This window comes from Crocodylus porosus, unplaced genomic scaffold (genome assembly GCF_001723895.1).
Source record: "Crocodylus porosus isolate Cpor-Errol unplaced genomic scaffold, CroPor_comp1, whole genome shotgun sequence".
NCBI classification, from domain to species: Eukaryota; Metazoa; Chordata; order Crocodylia; family Crocodylidae; genus Crocodylus; species Crocodylus porosus.
In genome coordinates this window covers 44,563,398-44,582,927 of record NW_017728906.1, presented here as the reverse complement: position 1 = coordinate 44,582,927, position 19,530 = coordinate 44,563,398, and the positions used below count along the sequence as shown (strand labels likewise).

The following is a 19,530-nucleotide window of genomic DNA, read 5'->3' as shown; positions in this document are numbered from 1 at the left end:
GCAAGCATAAGTCAGTGTGTGTTTAGGGATTTGTGGGGGAGAGGTCAGAGCTGCACTGTATGACTGTGCACACTTTATTCTGGTTCAACAGTATGCATATGCTAAGCTCAGTGCTTTCACTACACAAACCTCACACACCATGGTGCTGCCATTACTGTAGCAGAATCTCTTAAGCAGGCATTTAGGGAGTACTCCTAGGCTACAAACAAATGACCCACTACCACCTGTTCCCCATAAAATCTTTTCTTCTGGGACCCTATAGACTGGAGTGCCCAACCTCCACCCTGGGGGTCAAATGTGGCCTGTGAAACCATGGCATCCGGCTTACAAGGCTCCCCGTAAGTCAGGAAATTTGGCAGCAGGGAGCAGTGGTGATTAATACAGCTACTCTCCCGACTGCCAAATTCCCAACCACTAAACTCCATGCTGTGAGTTGGAGCCAGGTCACACCCCTTTCCCTCTGCACAGCCAGGTTGGGGCTGGGCTGCACCGCCTTCCACCCAGGGAGTGACCAAGCTAATTGTGCCATCCTATGTACCTGTGAAGCATCTGAATTAACAATACCTTGCCGCCACAATCAAGGCTGATTCAAAGTAACTGCAATTCAAGTTCTATCTAAAAGATTGTCCTGGAGACTGGGTGTATGCAAGTCAAAACCTGGGACAACTTGCCCCTAATTAAATCAGTCATCTGATTTTAGCCCTAGCCTGTCACCATTCAGTAATTAGCGTTGGGCCATCTAGTGGCAAAGGCATGGAGCTAATACTGCATTCTGAGCCCCGTTATTCTGAAGCCAAGGTTGAAGCAAAAAAAAAAATACAAACAAATATCACATCACCAGAATAAGTTAACAACTATCTGCTGAAGTGGAGCTTCATTACCAGGAGCAGCCAACAGAAGAAAAGCTTGCTTGATGGCTGGAACATCAAGACCCGGCTAGACAAAGCCAGGCTGGGATGATCTACTTGGGACTGGTCCTGCTTTGAGCAGGGGGTTGCACCACGTGATTTCCTGAAGTCCCTTCCAACCCTCATTTTCTATGATTCTATGATTTTACAATCAAGGCCAAGAAAAAGGAGAGAGAGTGGTGAACGGCTGTGGAAGGAAGAGTTTGGGAGGGATGGGGTAGATAAGGAGCCATGGAGTCAAGCAACTCCCTCAGCACTACCTGACTAGATGAGGCAGCTGGTGTTGCATAATTGTTATGGTTTATAAGTGACAGTGATGGGAACGTGGGTGCATGGTGCACTTGTTGTAGCGGGACTAAGAAAGGTGTAACCATAAACATGTTTTGGACTGTCAAGTAAACCGCAGCAGTCACAAGACAGGTTGGTAGAGGAGAGGTACAGTTTATATATATATATCAGAATGTAGAATGCATTTATATGTGTGTGTGTGTGTATTTTATTCTTATATAGAGAGAATACTATATATTTATTATATAATATGTGTATATGTGTGTGTGTCTATATATGCACACACTTTTAATATATACAGGGTGTTTCTAAAGTACTTGTGCAACTTTAAACTTTACAAACTTTGGATATACACATGATAGAAATAAACTGTAAATGGTGATTGAAATCATAATCCCTTAAGTTCTTCAATATTATGTAAGTTATGCATAGGGTAAAGGTCACCAGTGCAATTCAAGAAATCACTCAGCAGCAGCTGGAAAATGTTTTCTAGGAGTTGGAAAATCGGATTGAACAATGTATCACAAAAGACTGCCGGCAGTTCTGTTGAAGTCTGGAAATGTGAACTGTGTTCTGTTTAAAACTTAATGGGTTATGCTTTCAATTGCCACTTGCAGTTGGCTTCTATCATGTGTATGTCTGAAGTTATTGAAGTATGAAGTTGCACAAGCAGAGAGCTAGATATTGGGTGGAGCAGGGATCAAAGGGGGCGCAGCTCCACCTCCACCCCTGTCCAGGCGCCCTTGAAGTGAGGCAGTCGGGCTGCAGGCTCCCGGAAGGCAAGGCTGCGCGTCCTGGGGCAAACGCGCTGTGTCTCTTGTCGCCCCACAGCGCAGCCAGAGTCTTTGGCCGGTGCCCAGTGATGCCCCCGGGGACGCCCAGGGCTGTGAGGAGATGGGCAGCCGCAAGCCGGCGCGGAAATCCCCGAGCTCCGACGTAACTGGGGGCGCGGCCCGGAGCCAGGCTTAACCAGCGCGGCCGAGGCAGACACACACAGCAGTCTGCGGCACTACACAGCAGCCCTGCCGTCCGGGATGGCGCTAGCGAGGTGAGCCGGGCTCGGGGTGCGCGCGGGGCCGCCTGGCCGGGGGGAGGGGTTGTCGTGTCCCCTGGCTCCGCTTGCTCCCAGCGAGCTGCCGTGACAGGCAGGGCTGGGAGCGAGGCGTCAGCTCCGGCTGGCGGCCGCTGTGCTGTGTGGGGGGAGGAAGGCGCTGCAGGTACAAGACAGGAAGCCCTCTTCTGGAGCAGGCTGCCAAGGAGGCACCAGTGGGGGTGGGCATGTTTGGCTTTGCCCTGAAAATGCCCTTTCGGTACCCCCCTCCAAAAACCCAACCAACCCCCCAAACTATCTCAGGATTCCCCCCTATCATCGCGGCAACAACAGGAAACTGTCCAATTCATAAACCCAAGGGGTGACCACGGCAGCAGCTCGCACGAGGACGGTTGGGGGGGGAGGGTGTTACAGGTTACTGTCCTTGCCTTTGCCCCAGGAGCGGGTACAGTGCCCCAGGTCGTACGGCTGGGGGTAGCCGGGTCACACCACCACCTCCCCCTTCCTTGTTTTGCATAGGGGTATGGTTGTGGCTGGTGCTCATATGCACCTTTCATTGTTGTTTCTCTGATTTTGTTACCAAATGAAATTGCATCCTGCTGAATAGGCTTTGTCCAAACTAAACCACTTTTTCAGTGTTTCCCTTTCGTGGCAAAAACTGAAAACCTTTTTTCCTTTTGGGTTCTCCAGCCCAAATAACAGGTATATATGCACAGCTGTAGCTGGCAGTACTTCTCTTACTAAACTATCTTCCCTGACATGGAAGAGTCAGCAAAGCAAGCTAATGCCAGTCTCCCCTCAGCACTGACTGGAGTCCCTAGGGTCAAGGCGGGGAAAAAAAGCACTTTCCTTTTTGCCTGGTGAGCTGGATGGACAGTGCCCAATCCATCTATGGGCCTGCAGCAAATATGGGGGGGGGGCAGGGGGCAGCAAGCAGCCCTGCCTGGTTTGAGCCACACAAGGAACAGGGCTTATCCCAACCCAAACCCAGTCCTGCAGGGAGCAAAGATGGGAGGGGGCAGGATCTGATCCTGATGCCCCTTTCCTTCTGTACAGCTGTATAGCCATCCCCGATCTAACTGCACAGGAGGAAAGGGCATGGCCTGGCTCTGACCTGCTGCGTACAACTTGGGAATTTGGCATCCAGGGAGGGTGGTGATATTACCTGCCACTGCTCCCCTGCTGTCAAATTTACCAACCCAAGGAGCACTCCATGTGCTAGATGCCATGGCTCCATGGGCCACAACTGGCCCACAGGCCAGAGATTGAGCACTCCTGCTATAGATGAAGAACTCAGCTGATGAACTGTATGCAGCAGCACCTTGTTACTGCATCCAGAACTGAACTTCCCAAAGAGGTCAAGTTTTACAAACCTCATCAGTTGGGGCATCTCTCCTAGAGGCTGCAGCCTTTGTGGGTTTGGCCAATTCAGTAAGAGTGTTTTGTCTGCCTTCTGAATTCTGAAAACAACACTTCCTGAACATTCAAATGCTATCAAAGCCATATTCTGCCCCTATGTGCCTGCATAAAGGCCATTCCTACTGAATGAATTTTTTCCCATAACCCAAATTTGGTTTAGGAGACACCAGAAAAACTTCAGCAATCATATCACAGTTTAATATAAATCATATCACAGTTTAATATAACAATATTTTGGGAGATATTATAAAATAATGGGGGGAAATTTCATTAACAAGCAAAAAGATTTAGGGAAATTGAATTCTGTATGACACATAGAAGGCAATAGGTACTGTTGCAAAGGGAGCTGTTCTTAATAAAAGTTAAGGCATAAATCAAATCCAGTTCATCTTGACTGAACTGAACTGTGAGAATTTGCTTTTCTAAGTGCATCAAAAGATAAAAGAAAAGTACACTTGTTTCAATTGCATCAAAATCTACTCTAATGAGCAGAAGGTAAAAATCATGCAGGTAAACTTTAAGATGCAAGTGGGATTGATGATCTCACCAGATGAGTATGTGTAAAAGAGGAAGTACAACTTTCTTTTCTTTCAAAACTGCTGCCAAAAAAAAAAAAAAGGTTTGGCGGGGAGAGATGGGGGAATAAATGGGGAAAAATATTTCAAAACAGACCAAGGGACTGACATGAATCATAGTCTAATAATGGAAGTCTTTTCTATTTCATTGGGAGGAGGAATGGATTCCTAAGGGGTAGCCTCTGAAGTCAGTGACAGTAGGAATTTTCAGTTGTAGACCACTGTAGTTTCCAGAGCAGTGCAAGTTCCTCCATTTAGGGACAGTGGTCACTTCCTGGACCTGTGTAATCTAAATTCTAGACTGAGACACCAACAATATCTTTGTATCTCCACCTGCACATTGTTTCGATTAACTAGCAGGAACAACAGCAAATGCAAGTGCAGCTCTCATTAAATACCAGCAATAGGTCCTGAGGGGAATTCCCCAAAAGGGCCAGTGGAAAACAAAACAAATCAAGCATTGTTCTCCAACTGAGTAAAAGAAATGGGAAAAAAAAGTTGGACCCATCGTGTAAGACAGGAAAAGCGACGGGGTTTTAAAATAGCACCAAAGTAAATATTAAAAGGAAATGATTCTAGAGACTAGCACAGTGAGATCCTTGAGTTAAGCTCATACACACTGGCAACGTGAATATAAATGGACAGAATACAGGCACCAGGTGTCTGTTTCAGGATGGTTAGAAATAATTTCAGACAAAACTAGTAAGCCATTTCAACACATATGACTAGAGAAGCGACACATTCTTTTGCCTTTTGCCTATGTAAAAAAAAATCTGGTAACTTATTTGAACAATCTTAACACCCTCATGCTGTGGAGCAGAGACTTTGAATTTAGCAGGGAATGAGGGAGGTTGGGGCCTGTGTGCATCAAGAATATGCCTTATGCCTCCAGGAAAATCTACTTAAATTTGCCTGAGTTAAAAGCCTTTGAAGGAAAAAAATACAGGTTGCACAAGTTCAGTAAAGACTTCTTCAGATTTAGCACTGGACTGCCCAACAATTCCATCATCACGTCTCACAAATTCATTTGAAATCAGTAGATTCTGTTTAACAAGCACTCCAAAAAATAGATGCAAGGTGTCTTAATTAGGACATGCAAAGTTTGTTATTACTTTTGACCTTCCTTCTCCATGTCCCAGCTTCACATCTGGGAAGTGAGATGATGCAGTCCTCACTCCACTGGGATAGTGTGAGGATAAGTTAATATTAGATCCTGTGGAAATAAGCATAAAAAAAAAGAAAGTTCACAAGGGAATAAGTAATTCTGTCTTCAGATTTGGTTTAAATACTATGCAGTAATTAAAGGCCTGCAACCATAGTTCAGTCCTGATCAAGAGGAGTTTTGGTAGATATATAATACATGACCCCTCTGAGGAGATACTAATGGAAGCATTATGCCAAGGGCAAAGGACAGTTCCTCCCTTTCAAACGGCACTGGCCCAAACTAGTAGACTGTAGAGTAGCAGTACGGTTGTGCATAGAAAGGCTGCTTTAAAATGGGTTTTGGAAGTTCATTATTGGTTTCCATACCCCTCCTCCTCCTCCTAAATCTTGCAGAATAAAGTCATGATAATTAAAGCACCCAGGCTCTACAGATGGACAGAGCTTAAAAAACTGGGACTTGCTGAAGCATTCCTAAACTAGTTTTTCTGGCAATATCTGACATCTGTCCAATTCCCATTTTGCTTTGTTGTTCAGGCATGTGACTGTTTCAAACTCATTCCACTAAAGCTTTTAAACTCCTCTCCCCAACTCTCTCATTTCCTATATTTTTGCAGATTTTATTTACCTTATTTTTTTACAAATCATACTTGCCTTTTTACCTAAAATTAATTATTGAAAATTGTGTTTTAAGTAAGGAAACTTATTCTGAACAGTTTGGTTAAAGAAGATTATTTTTCTTCTTTCTGCCTTCCCAAAACAAGGCATGTGTCTTATTTGAGCATATGTGATATGCAAATAAATGGTAAATAAATATAATTGCACACACACATCACATCAAAATATTTTATCAACCTGCCACAGATAGTTCCTGTTCTTTGTTAAATCAGAGGTAGCACTAGTTGACAGGCCTTTCGCTTTCGTTCTAATATAATATATTATGCTAGTACTTATTGCCTTTTTTCCTGCAAAAAGATACAGAAGTTCAGATACTTATTTTGAGTCTACATGATATCAGTGTCCAATTGCTCCGCTTCTGCTCTTAAGTTATTACTCTAAAAAGTATTATATGATGTAGTGTGCACAGCATTAATGATATATGATTTCATTATATTATGTTGTCTTTTTATTTTAGCTCTGGAGTTTTACTTCTGTTTTTCTATGTTCTGAGAACTGGTAAGTCAAGAAAATGTTATGTTCATTGTAATCAAATTTAATATAAGCCTCTGAATATGCAGAGTATGTTATGTTAAAAATCGAAACTGTAATGTTCCAACAGCTGTCATAGGGCTTCCTCAGTATAAGGCTTTTGTAAGATTTGTATTCAATTTCACCCCCCAAAAATTGTGGACCCAAAACTAAATTATTTCCTCAAAGTCAGGAAATTTGTGGCAGAGAAGAGAATAGATCCTTTGTCACAATCCCTGGATTGCCCTCTTGCTCATCTTTGATGGAACTAAAATCAGTGTAGTCATAAAGAAAAATAATATTCATTTACAGCAATTATCTTGCTTTGACAATATAAGTATTATATTTCATATCATCTGGTGTAAAGGATACTTGAAAGCAGCGACTTAATTTACTAGATTGGGAATTTTGTAACTTTTTTTTTTCCCTCTCTCTTTTCTACCTCTATAGTTATTGCAGTAGAAGAGAAGGAAGTTACCAGTATTGTTGGAAACACCGCTGAATTGCGTTGCATCTATTCAAAGGAAAATATAGACTTAAGTCAGCTACGAATTTATTGGCAAATAGCTGATGATCTGAAAACCTGTCCAGTAGTACATGCATTAATTCTTGGTGAAGACAATCAAAGTGACCAGTGCAACAATTTTAAAGACAGGACTCGGTTACTGAAGGATAAACTTGAAGATGGTGATTTTTCCCTGCTACTGTTAAATATCACCCCAAGAGATGAACACACATACAGATGCATAGTGCAGAAGAAGATGGACAGAGTTTTCAAGGTCGACTACGATACAGCTGTGGTTCTCAGGGTAGCAGGTAAGGAATGGAATGCTAAAAAAACCCAGGCTTTACATAGATACCACAAAAGGGCCATTTATTATATAACACATTAAAGATGAACTCTTCCTAGGCCCCAGATGTTGATAGCGGTACCACTACATAAACTTCGTTCCTTAGAAGAATCCAAGGTTTTGTAACTCAAATGTTGTATTGCTTGGGCTACAAACAAGCATCACATTTTGTCCTGGGGCAAAAATGCAATCATTCAGATGTCCATGCCCATTGTCCTGGGATAAGTCCTAAAAAAGTCTGCACAAGTGATGTCCCTGAATATTTCTGTTTCAGAACAAACACAGGCACAACTTGTCTAGGGACAAATATAACATCTGTTCCCTGCCAAGAAGCTATGTAAAACAAATAAGAAAAAATACACGTACATCCCTAATTCTCCATCTTTGAAGTACAAGTTTTTGGCTTTTCCTTCCCTAAAATCTTCATGTGGGGGAATGCAGAAAGCTTAGGATAGTTGCACAAAATTTATGCAAGGTTAGTAGCAAAGATCTGTTTCAAACTGGTATATTGGCCAAGTGCCAGCTGCAGATATTGATATTTATTATCATCAGAGAACTATTCTCTTTAGTGACCTTCCAAAGCCAGGTAATACCACCTGTGGCATGGCCAGCTCACCTGCTTCCCATCCGTCTTCTCAGAGCCAGCTGTGATACAAACCAGTGTACGTTGGGGTGGAGAGTAAAAAAAAAAAATTCCTTTCTGAATCAGTTGCAAAGACTTCTTTACAGAAATCAGTTTTAATAAGGATATGGGTAGGAGAAAATTCCAGTGTATATACAGAAAGAGCCCAAAGTAATGATCTTCAGTTGTCTTTTTACTTTATGACAACTGCAAGTTTGTAACCAAATAAAACAAAAAAATAATATGCCCTCCTTTGGGATTCTGACTTGCTACTGATACGTAACTTTGTAAACATTATACTGTAATGGATCATTACAGCAGATTTGCCTTCATTATTTAGTAGCTTTACTGATGGTGGATTTCATGCAAATACCATTTTCAGGTATGCAGTTTAGCTCCCTTTTAACTGCTGAATCAAAGTCTATTTGGTAAAATGAAAAAATAGACACATGGAGAACTCTTAATTTTTGACTGTCAAAGAAAAAGCAGCTATTCTGATTTTTCCCCCAATATTTTTCATCTGCTTGGAATATTGAAAGGATCTGGTTATTTTCACTGGTATCAGTTTTGAAACTTCCTATCTCCTGCTTTATCTATTTCATTTCCACCATCATCTCCATCCTAAAAAACATCCAGTGCAGTAATTCTGGAACAAAAAGCTATTTTAGCTCTCTTAACTGACTCTTCATCCCTGGATTTTTTTCTTATATAACATCAGCTTGGGAAGACACTGTTGTTCATTGCTCACAAAATACAGATGCAAGGAAATGCAATGCATTTCCCTTAGCTTCTACCCAAAGCAAGAAGGGTTTATTTTTTTTAAAAGCCCCTAATTATAACTGTCCCTAATCCTACCATGAGACATGTGAAAAGACACCTCTCTCTAAGCAGAGCTGATTTCAGGCTGAAATCAGGCTGATTTCAGCTGGGCTTAACTGAGTGTCCATATAGGGCAGATATGAAGGTACAAGTTATGAGGAGCTTAAAATCCCCACAACCTGTGCTCTAGAATCTGCATCATATCTTTGTCTTTGCAAAAGATAAATTATAAAGTGCTGATATTTCCTTTTCAGCAAATTACAGCCAACCAGTACTACATGGACCAACAGAAAACAGACCAAACATTGAGGAGGAGATTACATTTACTTGCAAATCTAGCGGGGGCTACCCAGAGCCAAAAGTTTATTGGACAAATGAAGACAACATCTCCCTCCCCAAACCAAATATGACAGTCATCCAGGACCCTGATGGCACATACAGCGTTCTCAGCACACTGAAAATTAAATCAACTTCTAAGATGAAAATAGGATGCTCCATAGAAAATAGGGTACTACAGCAAAATCTAACTACACCCAGTAAGATCTTTAATAATATTTTACATGCAAGAAATGTATACACACATATGTATAAGTATATACACACATAGGTATATTAATTTTCATTGAGAAGCAAACTTATTAACATAATAATCTAAACTAGCCTGATCATCTGGGCTACTAAAATTGTTTTGTTTTTATAGCCTGAGTTGGTATAGGATAAAAGTATTTCTGTGTCATCACTATTTTCTTTAAATGCAGCTAAATGCCCCTTCAAGTATTTTGAACCATCCCAATTGTAGAAGCTCTTGGTCTCTCTGGCATATTTTGGAGTCACTCTGGGTTTTTTGCCTTCACCTCCCACAAAACCCAAAAAGACAGTGCTGAAACATGATAGATGGTTGCCAAACCAACAACATTTGAGGAAGCTTTAGAATATGTTTCTCTAGCCCACATTAAGATTCTACCATGTTTTACAACCACTCTCAGATTTGTTCCTTCTGTGGCTGATTTTAAAGTGATGTGTTCAATCCCAAAATCTCATAACCATACAAAAATACACCATTTAAACTAAGTCTGTAAGAGAAGTCCAGTCATATTTAGCCAAAAGAACAATAAATCATGGATCACGTAGATGATGGACTATTTATGGCAAATGGAAGCATTTAACAATAAGAAGAATAATTAGCTGTTTAGTATCTCACAAAACAGGGAAACAAGTGGCAGTGCAAGAGTACAAGATGAGCTGTCCGTGAGAAGGTGGGGAGAGGATACAATCATTGTTGCATGTGGGACCAGAAATCACTGCAGCCTCCTTATAGCCCCCGTCTTACTACACCCACTGGGCCATCTTCAGTACCTGCCCTTTAAAAGGCAAAGGGCAGCAGCAGCCAATCTGTTCATCCTAGCAGGTCCCGTGAGGAAAGGATGGCACTTCTTATAGCACCCTTCTGTCACAGATTTTGGCCCACATTCAACAAAGTACCTATTATTAACCAGAATCCCAGAGATGGCCCTAGATTTAAAAGCGTTGGGAGTTAAAAATGGGACTAATTATTGCCATCTCCTAAAGAAGACAACTCTTTGCACTGAAGATGCCTTAAAACAGGATTGTCCAAGATCTGGTCCATGAGCTGCATCCAGGCCATGAAGCTGTGTCATCTGGGCTGGGGGCTGGCCACAAGGCCAGGAATTTGGCAGCAGTGCAAGTGAGAGAAGCATTAATTGCTGCAGTTCTCAGAGCTAAAGCAGTCACTACTTGTCTCACTGCCAAATTTTCAACCCACAGCCTCTTTGCCATTGCTTGACCCACCACCAAATTTCCAGTCCTGCAGGCAGCCCCATGGGCCAGGTCACAGCCCCAGCTCCAGATCTGGCCCATGTGCCTAGATGAGTTTTGACACCTCTCCTTTAAAATTTTGGATGTGGGTTTCATTAGAGCTACAGCAAATTACTACCACCAAGGATCTCATCTTCATTTCTGTCAGGAGAGAGGGTGGGAGGGGGTGAGTAATTCAAAGTATAGAAGTTACTCAAACAAAATCTTCAAAAAATAGTTCAGTAGGTTCCTGCTTCAGAAAAGCAAATCCAAACTAGTAATCAGTTTTTTCAGGGTTAGCAATTTTTTTTGTCCCTTTTAAGATGATAATCCTGCATGTATTTTATAGAAGTTGCATCACTAGTACCTTCTACAGAAGGAAAATGTGTTCCTATTATTGTAATAATAGTAATAATTTCAAAAATCAACCACTTGGGAAGAAATTCTGCATCGTTAAAAACCACCAAGGGGGGACTGGGACCAAAGTTGCATGTATGAGTGTCATACTAGCCTAGAGACATTATTGTTGTTGAAGTTTAATATATAAAGCTATAATAATACTAATCATCTTTTGTTTATCAAATGGCATTGAAGTTTGATAATTTACTACGTTCTGCATTTTTTTTAAATTCCATTTCAGACTTTGAGAAGATAAACCAAGACCCAAAAGAAATAAATGAGCCTGACCCCAGTCCAAGTAAACCAGATGCTAAAGTTATAAGCATCGTCATTATTGGCACGTTGATAGCTGCACTAATTGGTTTAACTTGCTTGCTTTGGAAAAGGAGGTCCTGTCGACGGGCGTTATATACAGGTAACTAAACTGCTAATCTGTTTGGTCAAATCTGAATAATTCTCTTTCATTTGCTAAAACTCTTCAAGTCGCACAGTCATTTATAACAAAGAGTTCTCTATTTTTTAGTGGAACCAATTCATAAAAAGTGCCAAATTGACAAATCTTCTCATCTATTTAGTCTTTGCTTCTCTGCAAGATTATCCACTGGAAAACTGTCATGATGATATGATGAAGTGGAGTAGCATTAGGTGGACAGTATTTCATTATGAACTATGCTGAGCTTGCCAACTCATTTAACTGAGAACAAATCAAACCAAAATTAAAAATCAGTCTTGGTAGGATTAGAATCAGTGACTCAGATTCAAGTTTCTAGATCCTAATACAGGTTTCCAGAACAACCAGTTTCATACAGTATCCTAAGATAGCAGCGGTCATTTCTGACTGTAATTGTGCAGCCACACTCACAATTGCTTGTATTTCTGTAGTTGCCCCTATGTGAGCCTATCACCATTTTACAATATGGAATAAAAATAGCTCCAGTCATGGTCTTGAGATCTAGACAGTATATATACTGGCATTAGTGTATACATCAGAAATCTGATTCGGGTTCCCCCAGATCCTGATGAGCACCCCTGATAAACTTACAGGTGGCCACCAGATCACCCCTGAGCCTGAGCTTTTCCAGGCTGAATAGCCCCATTGCTCTCAGCCTCTCATCATAAGGTCTGTTTTCCTGACCTCTGATCATGCGCGTGGCTCTCCTCTGGACTCTCTCAAGCTTCTCCACAGCCTTTTTGAATTGTGGAGCCCAAAACTGGACGCAGTACTCCAGGTGCGGCCTCACCAAGGCCGAGTACAGTGGGAGAATGACGTCCCGGGATCTGCTTAAGAAACATCTATGGATGCAAGCCAGTGTTTTGCTAGCTTTACTAGCTGCAGCATCACACTGAAGGCTCATGTTCATCTTGTGGTCAACCACGACCCCCAAGTCCCTTTCAAGTGTAGTGCTAACCAGTATAGCACTACTGAGCCTATAAGCATGGTGCAGGTTTTTCCTCCCAAAGTGGAGCACCTTGCATTTTTCGGTGTTGAACACCATCACCATCTCATTTGCCCATTTCATGAGTCTGTCCAGATCCACCTGGATCACCCTCCTATCCTCAGATGTGGATGCTTTACCCCAGAGTTTAGTGTCATCGGCGAACACGGCCAATCCGCTTCTACACCAATGTCCACATCATTGATGAAGATGTTAAACAGTATAGGCCCTAGGACAGAGCCTTGTGGGACCCCACTGGTCACAGCACACCAAGACGATTGGTTCCCATTGACCACCACCCTCCTACCACAGAGCCAGTTCTTCAGCCAGTGGGTCGTGGTGATGGCAAGGCCGCAGTTAACCAGTTTAGCCAAAAGGTGATCATGGGATACCAGATTGAAGGCTTTTTTAAAGTCGAGATATACAACGTTGATCTCTTCCCCCTTGTCCAGGTGATAAGTCACCTGGTCATAAATGGAAATGAGACTGATCAAGCAAGACCTACCTGCAACAAACCCATGCTGGGTATCCCTCACAATATTGCCTTCAGCTAGTCTGTTAAGGATGGCCTCCTTGATAATCTTTTCCAAGACCTTCCCCAGGACAGAGGTCAGGCTGATGGGCCTGTAGTTTGCCAGATCTACTTTCCTCCCTTTCTTGGAGATAGGCATGACATTGGCCCTCTTCCAATCATTGGGCACTTCACCAGAGCACAAAGAGTGCTCAAAGATCTGTGCCAGGGGCTGAACTATGATGCTTGCCAGCTCCCTGAGTACCCTTGGGTGTAACCCATCAGGGCTGGCTGACTTGAAGGTATCCAGATTGTCAAGGTGTTCCTTCACAAGGTCAGCTTTGATGGAGGGCAAGGAATCTCCCTCACCCAGACCTCCCTAACCCATAGTGGGCAGGGCTGTCCCATGGAACTGGTGAAAAACTGATGCAAAGTACCCATTTAGCAAGTTCGCTTTTTCCTGGGCATCAGTTGCCCCATCTGGTTCAGCAGGGGTCCAGTGTTGCCCTTGCTTTTCCTCTGGCTCCCCACATATCTAAAAAAGGACTTTTTATTTTCCTTGATATTTGTAGATGACTGGAGTTCCATTGCAGCCTTGGCTTTCCTGATTTGCTCTCTGCAAGTCCGGACTAAAGCAGAGTAATCTTCCTTGGTGGCAGTTCCGGTCCTCCATCCTTTGTAGGTCTTCCTTTTAAGATGCAGGAGGTCTGCCAGTTCCCCAGAGAGCCAAGGGGGCTGCTGTGCCCTTTTGCTGCCTTTCCTCCAAGATGGGATGGACTTTGCTTGCGGATCCAGGATTGCTCCCTTGAGGAGCAACCACTTGTCCTGAACTCCCCTCTCCGTTGGGTTGTGGCCTTTTAGAGCCTCTCTGAGAAGCCTCCTTAGCATGTCAAAGTCAGCTTTCCTGAAGTCGAGGACTTTTGTTATGACAGAGAAGCTATAGGACAGGAAATTTGCAGAGTCTTTATTTGCATTTGTAGAATAGTCTTAATACATTCATGCTAATGAGGCTAGGAGGGCAACACACTGAGACTTCTGCTAGCTGTGTGATATTTTACTTGCTTTCCTGTCACCCCATCCTCTTCTTCCATTGGTTTTGCCCACCTGTTGCATCTTGTCATAACCTAGACTGTAATCAGGGACTGTCTCTCTACTGTTTGCCTGCCTAACTCCCTGGAGTGTTGGTCCTTAACAGATCTCCTGAAGCTCAGATAAGTGGGAAGAGGCACCTCACATACCTAAAATGCTGTATTTCTTTTAACAGATGTCCAACAAAATGAAGAAGGAGCACAGTGCAATGGTAAGTAGTAAAAAATCAGACACACCATTACCATAGATGCCTTCAGAATTACTCATCTTCAGAGCTTCAATTCCCTACAAAACCTTTGAATATTCATTTTTAAATCTGTACAGAATTAAACATCTGAATAATGTACAGATTTACATTTTTTCTTAAATTGATAGTACTACCACCCATGCTATACTTACAGAGTTGGCAGAATTATAGCAAAGCTGGTTGGAAATAAAGTACAAAGATTTGCAGTGTAGAAAATATATGCTGCTGGAACAGCACACAGACACCTACCACCATACATACATGTGACTTGACCTATCACAACATAAAGTGCTTTGCTTTTTATTTCTGAAAAATACGAACCAGCTCATCAGGTCAGATATTTTCCCAGGCCAGTTGAACCAGCTGTGTTTGTTTAATATTGACAGGCATTAAGCTATTTCCTGTTTAGTATCCATTTCAAAATAATGGGTTTCCTCCTTCAGATAGCAATAAATCAGTTATATAATATAAGCAGCCTACTTAAGAGTCAACTTTGTCCTCTCCTCCTGGCAAGTGCTCTCATTAAACCCCAGGACCTGGTCAATAAGTGAAAAATGACTTTCACCACACTAACCCCATTAATGCCAGAAACAGGAAATATTTCTATTATTTTTTTATTAAAACAGATCTCCTGCCCTAAAGTCTGAATTCCCTTTATTCAGTTTGCAGCACCAGCTGCAGTAAGAAAGGTGGTACAACACCTGCTACAGGGTTCAGTGCTATCTCAAGCTCTTCCTAGGCTGAGCTGATGCCCCTATGCCTGGATCTGCCAAATCCACCAGTGTGCATCCAAGAAGCCCTAGCTCTAGGTTTTCAGTGTAGATGCATAATGCAAATGCAACACTCAAGTGGAACAACAGTGTGGGCAGAGAAGACTGGCAATTCCACTTTTTGGTGTTAAAGCAAAACATGTCTGCTCTAGCAATTTAATTTTCATCTTTGAGGACAGTAACCCATGAATGACATGAAGATAAGAGTCTTGGCTACACTGTAACAGAAGAGAATTGTGAAAGGCTTTTTCTTTCCATTTCAGAGAAGGCTGAAACTAAACAAGGGCAATCTAGGCCTCTTTTTGGGGGAGAAGGAGGGAGGGACCTTTCATGTTTGTAGACAGGGATATAGATTAAGGCTTTGATTCTGTGGTGGGATGTGCACCAGCTGGCACCACTGAAATCCTAAGGCTCGATGCAAGTTCAGGAACTCACCCACGGGATTCAGTTGCAGCATCACCTGAACAGGACCATAACTTCTATCATCCTGTTCCATTCACCAGCGATGTAAATTAAAAATGCATTAGTAGTTTTGTTTTGTAATAAAGATAATTTTATCTTGTCTTTGAAGCACCTGTGTAAGCAGAAAAGATTGAAACAACTTGAGTGACCAGTGATGTGTCAAGGAAAGCATCATTACTACCTTGAAGCCATGGATGACAGCATCACCTGAAATATGAGTGGCACATTGTTTCCTTAGCGTGGACTAGCAGTGATGGCAAAAGACAGCTTCAGTGGAAGAGACAATGAAATCCACCTGCGTTTGTTCTGCCACTTTTAATCAACTGTAGCATGAAAACATTAGTGAATCATTGCAAACTACTTGGAGATAACTAGAGTTTCAAGCACATGTGTTGGTGAAAGGAACAATGTTGACACACAGGAATTGGTGCCAAAATGGTGAAAAAACATTCAATAACAACAGACCATTTATATTATCTGTCTCAGAGTTCCTTGTGAACAGAAGCAGCCATGTTCAGCAATGCTGAAGTTCTCCCTGTCCCTCATAAACTTCTCAGAATGACTACTGACCAGGAAGAGTGGCAGCTTGGAACAGTAAAAACTGCAAGACTTGTATAAAAGCAAACTTTGTTGCCTCTTCTATTTTCACCCTTTCTTTGGTGCCTCCTTTCAGGAGAACTTCATTGTCTGCATGTGGTTCTGTATACAAGTATACAAAAAGCTTCCAGCTTCTGCATGCAGAGCCAGGGTTTGCTGTACCTTAGGAAGCCTTTTTTAAATTATAAGAAATGTTTGCACTCTGTTTTAGAGAGAATTCTGTCAAAAAGGGAGTTTTCCAGTTGACTGAGCACAGATATCTCATCCGCTTCACAAGAGTTCAGACAAGCAGTGCTAAAGGAGTACCATCTTTGCTGCATTGATATCAACAGTTGTCTGTGCAGATGGCACAGAAAGCCCAAGCATGACTGCCTTCCCTTTGGTCCTGTCAAGATCCAACCACTTTCATATTGGATTCTAGGACACTAGAAAGTTAAAATAGACTCTTTCATCCCTCCCCCTTCCTCTCCCCCTCCCCCCCCAAAAAATCCAGAAGTGCAAAAAATATTGCATTGGCCACTGATATAGCAAGAATATTAATGACCAAAATAAGTGTATGGGGAAGATCCAAAATGATGCTTTGACTTGTACTGTGCAGAATCCAGAAGGCAGAAGTTGATCACATGACCCCTGTCATGCTGCTAGAATCAGGGGATCTTCCAAGTGCAGGATGCAAAAAGGCTTTAAGGTTTTGAAGAAGGAGTCTTTTCTACAAGTCAGTTCACTTGGTTAGAGCCATCCTTACTTTTCACAAAGCTTTTGTAACTATTTTCTAGATATTTGCTAGTCTGTTTTGTACCATCTTTGCCACCTGAATGAAGTCAACCCAGACTCATTTTGTCCAGGCTCCTATCAGGATACAGCAGATCAGCGCTCTGGTTTTTCAGCTTAAAAGCAGACTTCACTTTCTAATTAAAAATGAAAGCATGAGTGATGATCAAATTCCATCACTGTGAATATTATAAAAACACTCAATGATTGTATGATGAGTAGTTTCTATTGAAGCAATACCCAAAACTAGAATAGTGCAATAACTGCAAGTTAGAACAGCTCTGGTCTGCTCTGAATGTACTGAAGCCACAATTTAGCAGTCATTTCAGTGCAAATGAGGCTTATTCCATCCCTGTTAAAATCTGAGTTTTTGTAAGACATTCTGTGCTGCAGTTACAGTGGGAAGAACAAAGGTCTTATGTAGAAAAAACTGATTTTTTTTAATCCACGTTGTATATGAACTGTGAGGAAAGTGTAATGCATATCTTCTGCCTAATGTACATGAGTAAGTCTGACACATTTGTGACTAGATAGAAAATGCTTTCATTTTGCCACCCACCTCTCAGGTTACAATATATCCTCATGCCTGGGGTTTTGGACCCAGTTTCAGTATTTTGCAGGTAAGACTGTAAGAGTGCCTTAAACTACTTTTGCTCTTATACCTTAAAGTAGACATTGGGCATTTTTCGCAATCCATGGTCTATTTGCATTCCATTTTACTGACTTCTGAATATAATGTGTTTGATAAAAACTGTAGCCTTGCACTAGACTCCCTAAAATGTGAATCATATCTATGCTTCTGTGGAACATATTTTCTTAATGGTTCAGAGAGTTGGTTTGTTTTTGTTTTGTTTTGTTTTTAACATCAGCCCCCATAGTGCGATTATTGACATATATGTGTACCATTTCTAATAGCAGTTTTCCTCTATATTCCTTGGTCACAACAAGCTACACCTTGTATTTGGGGAGGTAAGGAATGCATAAAGCAATGCTCCTGGAATATATTGCTACACTAATTCAGACTATTTAATTCTATTTGATTAGTTTACAACATGTAAGAGGTACACCAGAATGTGACAGCTTGCTCTCAGTCTATTTTGCTGTGGATCTTTGTTCTGGATTCTGAACAAATTCTGTTCTGGCTCTGGATTCCATCTTATTTTTACAAGGCAAATCCCAGGCTATAATTGTCTGTTACAATCTAAAAGACTAGGATGACTGGCAGACTGTACCAACATTGTTTTTGTTGTCCATGTCTGCATTTCAAATAAAACATACTTTCGTTTTGACTGTCATATTTAGCCAAAAGTCAGCGTCTGAAAGACAAATGTTTCAATTTCTAAGGGCTCTAATAGAGCAACAGGCTCACCTGTTTCTGTTTTGAAAACCACTCCACAAAAGCACTTTAATATTGCTTTCTGAAGTCACCAGGCATGGAGTGATGAAGACAATGCAGACACAACAAAGCTTCCTCTATTATCCGTAAGGAGCAAGCTTAATTAAAATAAGAATTTAGTTTTAACTGCATGTTACAAGCAGGTTTCTGTCTGATGTTGAAATCATTTGACTGAGGGACAGTGAATAGGAAATGCAAGAAATTCTCACCTGAAACAGCTCTTAAAATTTATTCTAAGAAACTGTTTCCATTTCACAGAAAATGAAAGGGTTTTATTGTGGGCTGACTGGTAAACCACAACTGGAAAGCCCCTTGAGAAAGTGAGCATTGCTACTCAGTGGTCCAAATCCATCCTTCCTCTAGTCAAATTCATTATTTGACTGTTTACCTATAGATCTGAAATAACTTTTTAACTCAAAAATTATTTTTCTTCGTCCCCCTTTCACAACCAAGTGTCTAAAGATTGTCAGTAACTTTATGCAGCATGCCAGAAGGATTACAACTTGTTTTTCCATTGTAAATCCTCTGTGTACTTGCGCTTGATGTTGCAACAGAACTTCACTAATTTCACAGGGTGCAGGATCAAACCATTGTGCAGAGTGTTTCATTAGAAACTCTTAAAAGCACTGACCATCATACCCATTTTGTAACAAATATCTATCACTGCGCTTGTGTTCGTTTAACTTAAACATCCAATGTACTCCATATCCAGTTACAGAAGGATATATAAATGTAATGGCTGTAGGAGTTCTGGTTGTAGTTATGCTAAGCTATAGTAAGCAAAAGGTGCCAAAAAGGAGCTTGGCAAAACAGGTCTCATGATGGCTGGATGACCTGATAACAAAGGAAAAAAGTAAACACATACTATTGAGCAAAGAAACACTGATTCAAAGAAGGGAATAAGAAAAGAGTGGGTGAAAAACTCAACAACAAATATAAAAAAGTAACAACTCACCAATGAGGCTTCTGTAACAAAAAAATGAAATGTAGGTGTGTAAACTTTGCAAAAGAAACAAATTATAGATGGACATCTCAACAGAGAGAGGGGTAAGAATTGATGGGATGGGGGAGGAGGCACTCAGGGCACTGCCAGAAGTGACGTTTTGTCAGGAGATCAGCCCTTGAAAGTTCTCTACAGCCATGCCCTGACAGAAG

General features: G+C 41.6%; 1 protein-coding gene across 2 annotated transcripts; it reads left to right on the top strand.

Annotated features, from left to right (window-relative positions):
- Positions 1-2,094: 2,094 nt before the first annotated feature.
- Positions 2,095-17,806, top strand: ICOSLG (inducible T-cell costimulator ligand). 2 transcript variants are annotated; one of them, XM_019529038.1, is made up of 7 exons: positions 2,095-2,244; positions 6,538-6,578; positions 7,041-7,406; positions 9,137-9,418; positions 11,338-11,511; positions 14,308-14,343; positions 15,721-17,806. In XM_019529038.1, exons 1-7 carry the CDS (start codon positions 2,231-2,233, stop codon positions 15,729-15,731), a joined length of 924 nt encoding a protein of 307 aa, XP_019384583.1. In that variant the 5' UTR covers positions 2,095-2,230; the 3' UTR covers positions 15,732-17,806. The 2 variants fall into 2 exon arrangements, with proteins under 2 accessions (XP_019384583.1, XP_019384582.1); XM_019529037.1 differs by lacking the exon at positions 2,095-2,244 and having other exon boundaries at positions 6,315-6,578.
- Positions 17,807-19,530: the final 1,724 nt, after the last annotated feature.

Excerpts from the sequence above, each read along its gene's own strand:
- ICOSLG (XM_019529037.1), top strand. The coding sequence starts at position 6,518 with ATGTTGTCTTTTTATTTTAGCTCTGGAGTTTTACTTCTGTTTTTCTAT. Across the intron at positions 9,419-11,337 it reads GCAAAATCTAACTACACCCA|ACTTTGAGAAGATAAACCAA; the intron begins GTAAGATCTTTA and ends ATTCCATTTCAG. Across the intron at positions 11,512-14,307 it reads TCGACGGGCGTTATATACAG|ATGTCCAACAAAATGAAGAA; the intron begins GTAACTAAACTG and ends TTCTTTTAACAG.